At 40.0% G+C, this 16,443-nt stretch overlaps 1 protein-coding gene across 2 annotated transcripts in view; it reads left to right on the top strand.

Annotated features, from left to right (window-relative positions):
- Cacna2d3 (calcium voltage-gated channel auxiliary subunit alpha2delta 3) overlaps positions 1-16,443 on the top strand; it is an 807,286-nt gene that overhangs the window by 763,793 nt on the left and 27,050 nt on the right. For both annotated transcript variants that reach the window (XM_021202917.2, XM_029541665.1), the window contains one exon: positions 5,397-5,508. In XM_021202917.2, the coding sequence (XP_021058576.1) occupies positions 5,397-5,508 (112 nt within the window). The remainder of the gene's footprint in view (positions 1-5,396; positions 5,509-16,443) is intronic.

Raw genomic sequence — 16,443 nt, 5'->3', positions numbered from 1 at the left:
GAGAGAGAGAGAGAGAGAGAGAGAGAACGCCAGAGCCAGAGCCAGAGCCTCAGCTGACTTTCTTTGAGCATGATGTGGACCTGGATTCCTGCATGGAAACTGTCTTACTCAGCCCACTGCCACATACGCTACTGGGCATTAATATGATTTTTGCTATGTTGTATACGAAGACGCTGAAACAGATGTGTATATGTGAATTCATCCAGGGGATGCTGTCATGAGAACATTTTGTTAAAAGTCTGTGTAAATCTCAAATTTAGTGCAGGGGAGGAATGGTCTGAGCACCATCTTGACTTGAAATTCATTCTAAATTTACCATTCTCTCACTAGATAAAGACTCTGAGCTGAGACATACGTCTTTGTTTTAGCTAAAAATGGAATCCATAATTATACTGTTTATCTGCCTCATTTCCTTGATGAGGGGACTGTGGAAGGCCGCTTCTACTTGATTACCACAAAGGTCTCATTTGGGTGAAATTTCACAAAGAGAATGGAGCTTGCTGGCACCCTGTTATGGATGGGGATGTATCCACAGGACAAAAGGAGAGGGAAGCTATTCAAATGGCAAATCTATCCATTCCCAATTGCCTGTACTTAATTACTGTGAACCCAAGTCGGTTGTTCTCATCAGGGACATTTGTTGCTAAGGGGAAATTCGAGCAATCTGATTGTGTGCATGTCCCCTTGAATGCTCTATGGGGAGCAAGTGGTGGGTCATGGTGACTTCAGCTTCAGACACCCCTGTAACTGGAATAGGAGACAGATCAGAGTATCTGCAAGTGTGGCTCCTGGGTGAGACTGTCCAGGTCCACACCTGGACCCTGCCACTCACAGCTGCATGCCTTTGAGCAGGCATCTTTTACAGATTTTTGTGTCTTTGTCTGCCAAATTATGCAGTAGCAGAGCTTTGTTTATTGTGTGGTGATGAAGGCTCCATTCACAGATGTACGTGGAAGCACATCCTGAGATGCTGCTGAAAGGGTTTAGTTGCTTCCATTTAAGTAAACTGAGATGGTAGAAGGGTACCACATAGTGTAGAGCACTTGCCTAGTATAGAGCATGTCTTGGATTCCACTCCCAGCATGGCAGTCAATCAATATATACATACATAAGATTATGACAAACCACTCTTTGTAGAAGTTAAGGCAGACTGTGTCCAGATTCTGAGCCACAGCTATCTCTTCTGGGAGAAGAAATGACCAAGGCCAGCATCAACATATTTGAATTCCCTTGCTTTTGTTAGATCACGAGGTTTTAAGTGCCCAGACTTAAAACAGAGCTCAGGAAGTAGATTGCTGGCAGCTTTGGTTATTGGTTTGAAATTCCAAAGATAAACAGTACTGGCTGGCAGATATGGACGGTGTTTTCCACGTCCTTCAGACAGAAAGGTCAAGGTTAGTTAGAGTAAATGTGGCTATGGCTTTGTGGGACAATTTGTAAAATTGCAACTTCCAGCCTGTCTACAGTCGTGCTGTAAATAGAGTCAACGGTTATCGCTCTATCAGCATGGGTACCCTACAATTGTCCAAGGAGAAAGAATTTCATCTCCAGAGAGGATCAGGGCCAAATGAGCTTTGCCATGGACATTTTGGACCCGTTCCATTATAATAGGGCCTGGACAATTAGAGTTAGAGATGGTGAACGTACCGGGCTTATTTGAATCATGTGTGTGTGTTGCCTCCCCCAACCTGCCTCAGAGACAGCTCGCTTTGTGCCATTGACCTGACGTCACAAAGCCTTGAAGCATATTTATGCTGGAGCAAAAAAAAAAAAAAAAAAAAAAAAAGCCCAAGTTCAAAAGTTGTCTCTGCCACCTACTCCCTGGGTGACTTTGAACCATTTAATTCAGTCTCCTCCCTTCCACCTACTCTAGGAAGCAGAGATTTTTTTTTTAAAAGAAAAAGAAGTTCCTACCTCCTAGTTTATTTCTTAATCTTGTCATTTTTGCTGTTGTTGTTGTTAAATAAATTCACGTGTACCAAGCAGAACAGTGCCTGGCACACAGCAGTTATTTAACAGCCGAGTTGTTTGTTAGCAGGTCTTACATGATGCTTGCATGTGCGTGCCTTATCGGCTTATAATCTACACTATTGTGTATTTCATCTTTATTTCATTTAAAAATGAGCTTTTTGAGATTCAGATACTTTAAATAGAAAAAAGGAAGCTGCCCTAAATCGGACAGTAGAATCACTTGCCAGGCAGAGAAAATTAATTATGAAGAACTGTGAACATAAGATGTGTTGCCAAACTGAATCCAGATGGCCCCGCCTCCAGGTAAGAGGAAGGGGAAACCCAGGTGATCCAAAGGGCCCAAGGAGAGCTGCCTACTCTCAGGAAAGGGTACTTCTGCTTGTTACAAGACAGAGGCACCCAGGAAGTTCTGGGCATGGGAAGGGAACAACTTCTCACCTTCTCCCTCAGGGACAAGCAGTTACTTGTTACTAGTGACTGAATTTCTCCCATTTGCTTTATCTGTTGAATGTGCTTAGAAATACAAACAAACAAACAAAAAAACCAAACCAAGCCAAACAAACAAAAACACTATCCAAGTGGAGATGATGGCGAGATGGAGACATTGCTCAGAAGTTAAGAGCATTTGTCCTATGTGTGTGAGTGTGTGTATGTGTGTGTGTGTGTGGGGGGGGGAGATTTCTCGTGAAAAGCAGTGTGTGCATTAATGTTCCTTCCTCAGTCCAGCCCTGTGAGGTAACCTCAGGTCAGTTAAGTCACATATTCTAGTGAAAAAAAGCTAAACTAGACTCTGAATTATTTTATTTTAAATAAAAAAACATATTCCAGTATACTATAACTCCAAATAGTTTCCTCAGTGGAAAAACACATATGTTAGACACAGTTGTGCTAGAATGTAAAATGCATTGGACACAGCTTATGGATGCCCTAATAATTTTCTTTTGCTTGGAGAGGAAAGAGTTTATTTCATCTTATATCTTATAGTAGATTATGAATGGTAGTCAGGACAGGAAATCAAACATGAACTTGGAGGCAGGCACTGAAGAAGAGGTCATGAAGGAACAGAATTACTATCTTATACAGACTGATTTCTTATTCCAACTGTTAGGGATGGAACTTGCAATAGTAAATCGTCAGTCAGGAAAATACTCAATGATCTTTTGCCTACTAGAAAATCTGATGGAGACATTTTCTCAACTGCAGTTTCCTTTTTCAGTTTCACTCCTGTTAGAGTATATTTGATTAAAAAACAAAGAACAAAAGAAAAAAGAAAGGAGCAAGAGAGAGAGAGAGAGAGAGAGAGAGAGAGAGAGAGAGAGAGAGAGAGAGAGAGAGAGAGAGAGAGATTTTTTTCTTAAAGAACCAGCTCCTGGTTTTGTTGATTCTTTGTATAGTTCTTTTTGTTTCTACTTGGTTGATTTCAACCCTGAGTTTGATTATTTCCTGCTGTCTACTCCTCTTGGGTGTATATACTTCTTTTTGTTCTAGAGCTTTCAGGTGTGCTGCTAAGCTGCTAGTGTAAGCTCTCTCCAGTTTCTTTTGGGAGTCACTCAGAGCTATGAGTTTTCCTCATAGCACTGCTTTCATTGTGTCCCATAAGTTTGGGTATATTGTGGCTTCATTTTCATTAAATTCTAAAAGTCTTAAATTTCTTTCTTTATTTCTTCCTTGATCAAGTGATCAAGTTATCATTAAGTAGGGTGTTGTTCAGCTTCCGTGTGTATGTGGGCTTTCTGTTGTTTTTGTTGTTATTGAAGGCCAGCCTTAATCTGTGGTGATCTGATAAAATGCATGGGATTATTTCAATCTTCTTGTATCTGTTGAGGCCTGATTCATGACCTATTATACAGCCAATTTTGAAGAAGGTACTGTGAGGTGCTGAGAAGGTATATTCTTTTGCTTTAGGATGAAATGTTCTATAAATATCTGTTAGATACATTTGGCTTATACCTTTTCTTAGTTTCACTGTGTCTCTGTTTAGTTTCTGTTTCCATGATCTGTTCATTGCTGAGAGTGGGGTGTTGAAGTCCCCCATTATTATTGTATGAGATGCAATCTGTGCATTGAGCTTTAGTAAAGTTTCTTTTATGAATGTGAGTGCCCTTGCATTTGGAGCATAGATGTTCAAAAAAGATAAGGAAGGACACTTCATACTCATCAAAAGATGCCCTAATAATTATCCGACTGTTCACAATTGGGTATTTTGCAGATGTTGGTCTCATGGACCCTCTTAGATCCCACAGCATGCCAGGAAGACAATTTGCCCTGGTCCTGACATTCTTATATACCTGGAGTATAACCTATATTCTGTATATCACATTTTAGAATTACAAATGTAAATTTTATAGACAAGCTTAATTGTATATCAGGCAAAACAAAACAAAAAAACTGATGGTTGTGGGGAAACTGAAGATATTCCACATACAGGTGTAGATTAGTAGACCTCCAGCTAGTCAGTGCAGAGTGCCTGAGCCACAAGCACCCCTACTTTGTAGAGGGAAGTGCTGAGGCCTAGCTAGGAGCAGCAGAGGGGAGGGTCTCTTCTCCAGACTTCTCTTCCACAGTAGCCTTTGCACTTAATCTGTGCTAATTGGCATCATTTAAAGTTGCAAAGCCAAGGACACTTACGCCGTTTTGTTACTGTTATCACTGTTGTAATTAACCCAACACTTAGCACTATGTACTAAGCACTCGTGCTCAGTACTCAGCAGTACTCTACTCACTTCTCCCATCAACCTCTGAAAACGGCTTGGCTCACTTCAGTGCAAATAAGAATTTTGAGACTTAGAGAGAGTTCGGATCCCAACGACTAGGCAAAAGTTATCTAAACTAATTACCTCCAGCCTATATAGATTGCCTACTATGCACTCATTCTCATGTCCCCATTATTTAAACTGACACAGAGTCTTCTTGACCAAGAACCTCCATAATAATAAGGTTGGGTCTATGCTATACTTCAAAGACATTATGTATTTTACTATATAAATACATTCACAGTTCAATTTTCTTTAAATAATAAAACTATGCAATTGTATCATGACATTTGTCTTGCCCTCAATAGTATGGTAATATGGTACACCTTACATTTTTATGTGTGTGTTCAGATTCCCAGATGTATAGCTGCTAAGTTTCTGTGTGTCTGAGGTCAGAGACCCCTTGGCTGAAGTTGACCCAGAAAGTAGAATTCTTGTGATGCATAAATGATAGCTGATCAAGCCAACACAACTGCTTCAGGAATTATAGCTTACAGAGTTGCTTGGCAGATGAAATCGCCGAACTAATTAGAAAATAATGCATTGTGCTGTGCCTAGAAAAATCGCAGGGCTTCTTAAAGGAGAACTGCATCTGAGCTGGGTGGGTCGCCAGGCACGGCTGTGAGCCCGAACACCAAGCTTTCCTTATTTTCTGCCCTCTTTTCCCTGCAGCCCAGAAACTGAAACAGACTCTGGAACCTTGTGATACTGAATACCCAGCCTTTGTTTCCGAACGCACCATCAAGGAGACCACAGGGAACATTGCTTGTGAAGACTGCTCCAAGTAAGCCACCCCCAGCCCCAGCAGCCCACTGCATTCACCTTTCTATTGACTGTAGAGCTTTCCCCAAGGGCCCATGAGACTGGAGCACAGACTACACACAATTGCACTGAGAGCCAGGAAACATGGCTGCCCTCTGGTGTGAGAGTATAATTTTATCAGCTGGGGAAAAAAAAACAAAAAACAAAAAAAACCAACCCTTGGTTTTGGTATTCTTTTAAGATCGGGAAACATTCAGAATGTAAAACTATACTGCCTGGAGTATAGAAGAATTTAGTCCAATATGTTGCTATTTGGGGGAAGTCCTAACATGTTTTCATGAACATTTCTGCAAGCTACAGTCAATTTGAAGAGGATGAAAATTTTTAGGATATCTGACCTCCCTAATCATAAATTAAACATATCTATCTCCTTATTCGTATGCCTTTTCCATGTCTCTTAAAGTAGGTATAAATAATATCAGAATTTTACCTAGCTTACTTGTAGTTTTTCTTGCTTTAGTAAGAAGAACACACCTAGAACTACTTTTCTAGTGTATAAGGTAATACTTGAGGATAATAGGAATACATGACAGTAATGCTGGTTTCTGTTTATTGATTATTTTATAGACAAGATTGCTCTGTGTGCATTAGACCTAATAGTTCTTACATGGATTTCCTGAACTTTCTGCATAGGATATTTTACAATTTATAAAAAGTGTCTGTTCTCCATAATTATTGTGTTGTGATTTGTGCCACTAGATACTATAGAATAGAATTTTCTATTAACCCTGTTTAACAATATTGTGTTAAATATATTTATTAGATTTTATTATAGAATATAAAAAATGTGAAAAATTTCATGTTAGCCAGTTTTTCAAACCCCTTGTTTTAATTATTTTAAAAGAAATGATAGGCATGAACATTTCCTGTTACAGAGAATGATTCCAGAATATTCTGATATTCCTTGTTAAATGTCATAATATCTGAGAAATAGAAAGTGTTCTGAAGTTTAAATCCATATTACTTAAAAAATATTCTTTGACAGTTTCATACATATGAATAATGAATTTATGAATAATGAATTCTGGCAATATGCCCCTACTCTCTTTTTCTACCTTCTATACATCAGCCCTCCTTATTGAAGATAGTAAATATTTAACATATATATATATATATATATATATATGTTATGATATATATATATATATATATATATATATATATATATACACACACACACACACACACACACACACATACACATACATATACACAGTGTGGAAGCATTTGTATAACTATTGGTATTGTCCCTGCTTAGAATTACTAAGGGTTTATCATAGGTCAGTACTTGCTAGACTAAGGAAACATCAAAGAGTTTCTGTTGATGTCATTATTGTTTGATACCTGGATAGATAATTGGTTGTATTTAACATATTTATACTATTTAGGTAATTTATTCCTATGTTTTCTGATGATTTATTTATTTTTATTTGAAATATGTATATTTAAGATAGTGATATGTATTGCAGTCATACACACAGGCATTGTACATGTGTATAGTCATGTGCTCCATTATGACATCTTGACTGATAATGGCCACCTTATGTTAACGTGGACCCATAAGATTATACTGATTAGTGAGATCAAAGCATCTTAGTTTGCTTCTACTTGGTGATATTCACACAGTGACAACCTCACCAAATGATGCATCTCTTACACAGTATCCCAGGCTTTAAGCACATGGTTCTGTGTGTGAATGTGGGTGTGCTGTACCTTCATAACACAGACCTTATTTAAAGTGAAAAATCATACTTTATTTCTCCAAATAAAACTGCCATTGCCACTTACTACCAAGAAAACAAAACAAAACAAAACAAAACACTCAATCTAAAACATATTGCTAAGTTCATTCATTCAACTTACTTGACTTATTCGACTTATATCTGTGGTCAAAAATAAGAGTGGCTAGAATTTTCTTTCCTTTATTACCATTTGGCTTTGCTGTTAAATTGTTTGCGCAAAATTACACAAGGGATTTCCAGCCTTTTCTCTACTATTTGTAGCACTTCTTCTGAGTTGAATATATGTTTCTCATGAATTTGGTAAACATGCATACAGCTTCCAGTAGCTGATGGGATATGTGGGGTAAGCATGTACAACTTCTTAGGTCACTTCTTTTGTGTATAGATCTCTCTGGATTGTCTATTTCTCCTTTTATAAACCTTTCATTTTATTATTTTTAAGTTAATATACAAATTCATGGGTTCTGTTATGACATTTTCATATGTACATATCATTTTCTTTTCAGTCTCTTATTTTTGAATTGACTTAGCAATTATATTTCTTTGACAGTATCTATTTCATCTCATTTCCAAGTTTATTGAATTCACTCATAAATGGTGTTTTATTTAAAATGTTAACATATTTGTTACTTTTGTCTCTTTTCCTTTCATTTATAAAAGTTATCTGGTATATTTAAAAGTATGCCTATTTATGGGGTACCATGTGATGTTTTGAGATTCGTTGTATAAGTATTTGGATTAAGATGGATATATCTCCTCAAGTATTTATCATTTCTTAATGTTAGAGATATTCAAAGTTCTCGCTTCTGACTTTTTATGAAAGATATGCAATACAATGCTCCCTTTTACCCTGTGAGTTTTAGATTCTCTGTCCCCTGCATCTCTGTCTCTGCCGATTTCTTCTTCTCTGTCATCACGTGCTCTTTAGACTTCCGGGGATGTGTTGCTTGTCTTTGCTCTGTTTTGAGTTTACTCTGTTTTTAGTCTTTAAGTATCTTGTGTTTAGTGCTCGGCCTTTTCCTGTGTGCTATGCTTTTCTCACTCCTTCCCAGTACATCTCCATCAATGTAATGTCCAGGATTTCAAATTTAGATTGTAAAGGTTTTCTAACGTGAAGCCATTTGTATCTGCACATATTCAAATGGTGATTGGGATTTTATAATAGATGGATTTGAGTGTCTTCTTGCTTATTATTGGTGTCTAATTGAGTGGTGTTATAGCCCACACAATGTTCTTTTTTGTACATGTGCAAAATTGGTTACTGTAGTATTTGTTCATGTGCTTTGAAAGTAAGATATTTTCAAATATCTTTATAGAAAGATCATTATTTACCAATTGGACCAAATGTGATCAGTGTACTTCAAACCTCTGCTCATTTTTTTCTATTGTGTATATGAGTTTTTATTACAGATGTCATGTAATCTCTTAGGGGTTTTTAACCTCTCATTCAGTTCATCTGACGATCTAGAGTCTGAAGTTGTGTTGCCATGGAAATCCTTGTTTAGGTCGAGCTTGCTTCTTCACCAGTCATTCCTTTTTCCCAATCTATATACAAGGCATCATTATCCATAAATACCTCACATCTCAGCATCATTCTGCTTACCACACAGGTCAAGCTGCCCATTCAGGGAGTGTTGCCTAAGGCCATGTCCCCAGTCCCTTCATTTCTCAGTTCTGCTGGTGTCCTTTTCACACTAGGATTTTGCTCTGTACCTAGGATACAACTGGACTCAACATTTTCATTGACTGTATCCTCTGCTAGATTGACTCTTGGACGATACTTTGGGGTTTCTGAAGAGCTGGGGTTTATTCCTATCATCATTTGGGATGGTTTTCTTTTCCCAGTTTTATTGTTAATTTTTACTTTTATTATTTTTTTGAATTTTCTGTATCCAGCTGTCCCCTGTGAGTACACGGGTATACCCTGCATCCTTCCAGTGACTACCCTTTCTCTGCGGATGTGCCCTGATTAGTTAGAGCCTCTTCCTTGCTCATGAGCAAATAAAAACTTAAGAGACTTCTCCTGGCTCATCTATACAGCTCCCACATTCTATATTTTTAATGTAGTAACTATTTGATTTAATATAGGCTGTCACTGGTTACCTCTGCCACTGTCTCTTTGACCTTGGTTGCTTTAGGAGTGCCATTTTTATTTTTGGTTGTTAGGAATGGTGTAGGAGTGACACATCCTCCCATGCTTTGTTTAAAGTCCTCCTGGATATAGCATGAACACTGTCATACAGGCCAAGGCCACAGACTCTAAGTAAGGATGCTTTCCACTGACCCCTGTATCTCAGCTCTGGGCTTTAGTAGGTAGTTTTCCCCCTCCTCCTTTTCAATGACTTTCACAGAGTCCCTCCTCTAGCCTGTTCTGAAGTATCATTGAGGTATTTTTCAATATCAGTTCATCCTTTTTGCTTACTTGATTTATCCTTTGTGAATTTTTTTAACTCGGCTTTCTTTTGGTCTGCTGCTTAAAATGCCCACCCTGTTCTTAATATGCATGACTTTCTAGAAGATTAATTTGCTTCTTTTAAACATAGTTATTTCTTCCGTACAGCCTTTGTTAGGTTCTCTGTGCTAAATGGTGAACTTTTTAAGAGTGTTCTAGTCACTGCCCTTGGAGAGCTACTGACCAGCTTTGTTCTTGTGCATGCTTTCTTCGATGGTAAATTCTTTACTTGTGTATTCTGTTACAACTCTTTAAACTCTGAACTTGTCTTGCATATTAATTACTATTCTGTGGCACTAGCACTGGGCTCATGTTTCTGTGGTAGCTGTGCCTCTGGGCTCCTCTCCTCTATCTTATTGGTATTGACTGCCTGGGAATAATTGTGATGTAGGTCTTCCTATGTAGGGGCTTCATCACCATATAATTATGGTAAATATTTTCCTCAAGCACAATTCACTTTCAGCTGGAAGTTTGACTTCTCAGGGGGGGGGGGCTGCCGTTTTTCCTACTCAGAGCCCTGGTGTGGGGCAGATGATCAGCTCCTTATACTTACACAGTTGTGCAGCCTGGCTTGGCTTCCCTCCTCCCATAAGCACTCTCGTAGTCAGAGTGTTTATGGCAGGATGGCTTTGATATTTGCCCAATCTATCATGTCCCCAGGTTTTTCTTCTGACTGGGGACATTCTAAGGCCAGCATAAGAAAGGGCTGAGTCTGTGTAGTGGTGTAGCACAGGAGGCCTTGGAAGTACAAAGTTCAAGATGTGATCCCTTGCCTTCTTAATTTCCTTGTGATAATGGGCAAGAAAACTCAAACTTGTGGATGACTTTCTCTTTCTTGAGTCATTTGTGGGAAAATAATAGTAAGCTTAAGCTTATCATGGACTCGCTGCAAGAACCAAGTGAGAAAAATTATGTTATGGATTTAGCACTATGCTTAGAACAAACTAATACTCAGTAAGTGGCCACATTGCATGCATGGATAGTGGTCTGGAATACTTGCATGTGTGTCCTCTGTCCCCAAAGTCATATGTCAGAAGCAGTTTCCCAATGTCATATCAGTATGTGGTGTCCTTTAAGCATTGATTAGGACCAGAGGGCTGCACTGCCCACCCCCCACCCCCCAGTGAAATTAGTGCCCTTATAAGAGAAGCCCGAGGAAGCCTGTCTGCATCACTACCCCATCTTTGAGCAGAGGGTAAGCTCTCTTTGCAAAGTCAGTCTGCTGGTGATAAACAGCAATCAATTTTGTTTTACTTAAGGTACTTACTAAGGTATTTTGTTAAGTGCCACAAATGGCTGAGATGTTTCATACCACACAGTCACTAAGTTTGAACCCTGAAAAACGTTCTGGAGAAATATGAATATTCCTGTCCCTAGTCTAATATTACTCTTGTCCCTACAGAAACAGAAACTACATGTCAGATTTTAATAGCACACCTTAGAAGTTACTGAAAAACCATGACTTTGTGTTCTGGGGAAGTGTATATCACCAATTTAGCAATCTTACAGACCAAAGGGACACAAAAACCCCAGGTATCAAGATTGCAAACTCCTCAAGGTCACCCTCATGTCTTGGCAATCATACATATGTTCTAGTTCTTATGGCCATCATACTTGAGCAAACAGAAGGAAATCCAAGGCAGGAGATTGGTGAAAAAAGCAGCATTCCCCTTAATGCCTCAAAGTGAGGGACCAACGGTGCTGTTGGATTAAAATTACCTAAAAGTCTCAGAATAAAGAAATGTTCACCTACCACTGTGCTACATGGGAGACCATGGCATTCTCCTGTGGTCCAGAGATTAGGTTGTTGCCATGGAGAATTCGTGGGATGGACACACCTGAGGTTGGCCTTGTATGGAGAGCCATCTCTACTTGGTTTCAGATCTTGAAGCCCTTCTGAGCTGGAAGAGTAAGGGGGTGAGGCATTGAAGTGCTCAGGAGTATAGATGGAAGGGCCTTCTGCTTTTCCTTTAGTTTTTGAGTAAGTTTTTGATTGAAGCATGGTTTACAGAGAAATATCTGCAAATCCTAAGATTTCAGGTATAGGCTTGGGGTATGGGTGGTCAACATTTCATTAAAAACAGTCGTATACTACTCTTCATTTTTTTGCCATACAAATCCACCCTTACTGAATGTTAGAAGACTTCAGAGAACAGCAGCAGCTCTCCAGCAGCCCCTCAGTATATCCCCTGTTTGGCATAATGTCCACTTCCCATGGGACCACCACTGTCTGGATTTCTGTGCTCATTGATGGTTTCTGCACCCTTAACCTGTGAGATGATGGAGGAGTTAATAAGATAAGGAGCTTCATGCCCTGAAATTTGTTCCTAATGACTTCTCTCCAAAGAGAAAATGAACTGCAGAAGAAAATTAAAGCTAGCGCATGACTTCAGTAAATATTGTTTGGCTGTCTGTTACATCCCACACACTGGACTGTGCCTGAGAAGCAAGGATGAAGGAAGCATCCATGATGGTGGGCTTTGCAGACAAGTCACCAGGCAGTTTGGATGTGAGTGGTTAAAGGGAAACTAACACCCAGGAGCACAACAGTTGTGTGTGTGTGTGTGTGTGTGTGTGTGTGTGTGTGTGTGTATGAACGCAGTGTGATGCAGCATCATAAAGAGACTGAGGGGAGGGTTTCTGTTGACAAACTGAGCTCCATGCTCCATTACTGTGTGCAGATCCCTTCCCATCTTTTCTAGTTCTGTTATATAAAATGCAATTTATTAGAACATGTCCATGATCTTAATAGAAGTATGTATAAAGATGTTGTTTATCCCTCCATGTGAGCATCCATTCCTGGAATTCAGGCTGTTAAGGAAGGAAGTCATGTTATGTAATTTTTGGCCCCTACCCTTCCTTCCTGGCTCACAGATCGCTCAGTCTAGTGTCCAGCGCAGTGGCAGTAAGAAAGCCGTGTCTGCCCATGATGTTCTTTATGTGGAATTAGTAGAGAAAACTGTTACATTTTGACTGAAGTGAGTATTTTCAGGTGAAGTTATCAAGGGTTATTGCTGAATTTTGATCAACTTTACAGGTAACTTCAGGTCAGGAGCAATTCCATTCAAAACTAACACAACTGTAGCATTTGGCCAGAAGTAAGCTGGAAACTGAGTTTGGTTAAAATTATAGTATTTCAGAAATTATGCACTAAGATCTTTTTCGTAGAAAAACATCTCGCCTTCCTTCCGCAATGGAACACAGAGAACAGCATCCATCACCAACTGGTCGCAAGGCAATGATTACTTTCTTCCACAAGCAATGGCCAGCCATAGAGTCACAGTTCCCAAGAATCCTGCTCCTCTCATGGGAACAGGCATGAGCTGCCAGTTTGCTCCTGGTGTGTCATTAACAATCTCCCATCCTTTAAAGGGGATCAGATGACCCTGGGCTGGAGCTGTTTGCTGGGTGGGGCTCAGAGATCCGTGACAGGTGGTTGTAGCCACAGTGTGAGTTTGGTTTTGTTCTTCAAGGAAGAAGAACTGTGCTAGACTCCCATTTCTATGTTCAGTTTCCTGTATCACAAGATGGTCCAACATGGAGCATCTCTCCAGGAGTGACTCATTCTCTGTAAATAGAAACCTTCAAATTGGCAACTCCAAAAGTGGACATTTATCTGCCTTTAACACAGACAGATATATTATATATTATAGCACAGAGAGACAGTATGCAATATTTTTTAAAAAAGGATTTACAAAAATATAGGGTTTATTAAGAATGCAGGAGCCTAAAAGAAAATAAGAATTTACATAAGAATGTCATTAGGGTCGGTGGTTTGGATGCCGTAAGCAATAATTTTCGTCATTCAATATCCCACTGATTATTAAATTAATCTGTTACTCAAACAGCAATCGAAAACAACTCGGCCCATATTTTCTGGGCATTTGTTACTGTCGACAAGTTCGAAGAAGTGAATGTCTAAAAAGAGTGTGAAGTTTTATGAATTTTCCAGAACATTTCCTTACCTCTTGATAACCCTACCTTCTTGGCTAAGGAAATGAGCTGGTCCACAGAGGTTTCCCTGGAAGAAGAACCAGTTGTAAATGCCTGGATCTTGCTGAAAGTAATTAATCAGAAATAAAACCTTAAGTACATGTCACATTTAGAGGTTTGGATGCCTTGTTCTGTTTCAATGCTGGTAAGCTACTAATTCCTAAGGAAAAGCGGCTTTCTTTCTTTCTTTCTTTCTTTCTTTCTTTCTTTCTTTCTTTCTTTCTTTCTTTCTTTCTTTCTTTCTTTCTTTCTTTTGTTTTTTAGCCTGTGATTTTCCTCTTGCTAACACCACTCATCGCTTTTCATAAAAACTCTACTGCCGTCATTTTCACTTTGGGATCTGTTCAGAGATGTGCTCATCTTCCTGTGAGCTCCCAAAGCCTCGGCTCCACTCTCCTCTCTCATCGCCCCTCCCCGAGTGCCTTTCATTTATCCCCTAGACTGAAGGAAAGTAATTGGTCTCGAAGCTGTGTTGACATGCTCCATGGGCTACAGTTCAGAGGACCTCAGTTCAGGGATGCTAAGTTCTTAGAGAGGACTCCAGTTTCCCATCGAGATTTCAAACTGGGTGGGCGGTTTACCCTGTGTGCTCAGACTTTCCCAGAAGACTTTGCAGGTGTTCCTGACAAGCATGCCTTCTACAAGTCACCTGTAAAATGGACACATTGCCAAAAGGGAGAGCAGAACGTTTCCCTAAAATCAGTGCCCAGAGGGTGAGCTCTGGGGCTGGACTGTAGGCTGGGCCACCTAACAGCACAAGGACCTGAACCAGTTATTTAAATGTTCTGTTTGCTCACCTCTGCACGGGCAATGATAGTTTGTTTGTTGTTTGTTTTTTAAGGTGTATGAGGCTGAGGGAGTTGCTTAGTTGGTAAACCACTTGCCCTGTAAGTCTAAGAACCCACATTTTATCCCAGTGACCCACATTAAAAAGGTGTGGGGGGGGGCGATGAAGAAGAAGAGGGGGAGGAAGAAGAGGAAGATAGCAGGATGTGTTAGCGTACACTTATAATAATAATAATGCCAGCACTTGGGAGGTAGACAAGAGATCCCCGGGCCTTGCTGGCCAGCCAGCCTATCTAAATTCGTAAATACCAGGTCAATGAAGAGCCCTGTCTCAAAGGAGTTAAGCACCATTTCAAAGGATGACCCAAGATTATTCTCCAGCCTCCGAACACATGCATCCTCACAGATAGATCCCCCTAATACACTTTAAAAAAATAGTATGTGGCCCTCATTCTTAGCACAGTGTTTAGCAATGAGCAAAGGCTTTGTACTTAGAGAGATTTAAAAAAAAAAAAAAACAGAGCACAGTCCACCCCAAGCTCTGTGTTGACAGGGATGCAGGGCTCCTCTTCCCCAGTTCCCAGTGTAGGGTCGAGCTCCATTCTAGTCAGGAAGAGGAGATGGGGGTACTTCACTGCAAAGAGATCTCACTAGGTCTCAGTAGCTCTTGGTTTCTTGCCCTTTTCTGGGTCTACTCAACAGCTCTCAGTTTAGAAAACTTTGGATTTCTGAACTTGAAGCTACACACAAGTCAGTCATGTTCAAATACTTCATTAACCAAATTAGACACAGAGTTTGCCAGTGGGAGAACGCTGGTGTCATGAATAACGTCGTAATTTGTAGGTGTTAAAATGTAACAGTTTTAACCACTTAATTTGGAAGCCTACACTAATTGGTTGAAATATTTTATATCTTTTGTTCTAAAGAGCCTTGCCAAAGATCTGTCCCCAATTTTATGTAAAACTCGCAGCTACATGTGATGTGATTTGTTTGCCTATCACAGAGTCAGTAGGCTTCCCAAGGGGACTGACCTTAATTTTAAGAACAGAAACTCTGCAGGAAGAATAGCACTGGCGGTCCCTCTATGGTAACAGGGGCTGGATTTCTGACTTTCCTCATTGGTGAGACAACATACCTGGTCAAAGAAACTTAGGGAAGAAATGGTTGATTTGGGCTCACAGTGTGGAGGGGGAGGCATGGCAGCAGGAGTGTGGGACAACTGGTCACACTGTGTCCACAACTAGGTAGCAGGGAGAGGTGGATGTTGGTGTTCAGTTTGCAGTGTTTTTGTAGCGTGGGATTCTAGCCCATGGGATGGTGCTCCCTACAGTTAGTGTGGGTCCTCCCACCTGAATGACCCTAGTCAAAAAAAAAAAAAAAAAAAAAAAAAAGAACTATTCCCTAAGATTCTGTTTACAAGAGGACAGGAATAGCCATCACAGGGACACTGCATCTTTGTTCCCTCATAGTGTCCCTTGCTGTTCCCTGTGACTTGGAATTGGAGAACCAAAGGGATTCCTCTCTTTGAATTTTCCCCTGCTACACTCACTCAAGTAGCCACCGAAGAATGGCAGCCCCCCCAGCCCCATGTCTTCTTGTGACTCCTCTTTTGCATCTCAGCAAGTAGATGGTAGCAAGTTCTAGCTCCTAAAAAATGGGGTCATTCTATCACGAAAGAGGAAAACCACGGCTACATCAAATCCAAACCTTTGTTTGTTTGTTTGTTTGTTTGTTTGTTTGTTTGAACAATTTGCCATATGTCAAGTCTCTGCCCCCTAATATAAGTCTGCTTTCCTTTTTACTACCAGAGTCGGGGGCGGGGGGCAAGCTGGAATAAGTCAATGCTTGCTCTTACAATGACCAGTGTAATTAGAGCTGTATATTCGTGGTTACTAAAAATGCTTTGGCTTTAAGTATTCACAAA

This window comes from Mus pahari, chromosome 8 (genome assembly GCF_900095145.1).
Source record: "Mus pahari chromosome 8, PAHARI_EIJ_v1.1, whole genome shotgun sequence".
In the NCBI taxonomy this organism is placed as follows: Eukaryota; Metazoa; Chordata; class Mammalia; order Rodentia; family Muridae; genus Mus; species Mus pahari.
The sequence above is the reverse complement of the archived record's forward strand: the minus strand, read 5'-3'. Positions and strand labels throughout refer to the sequence as shown.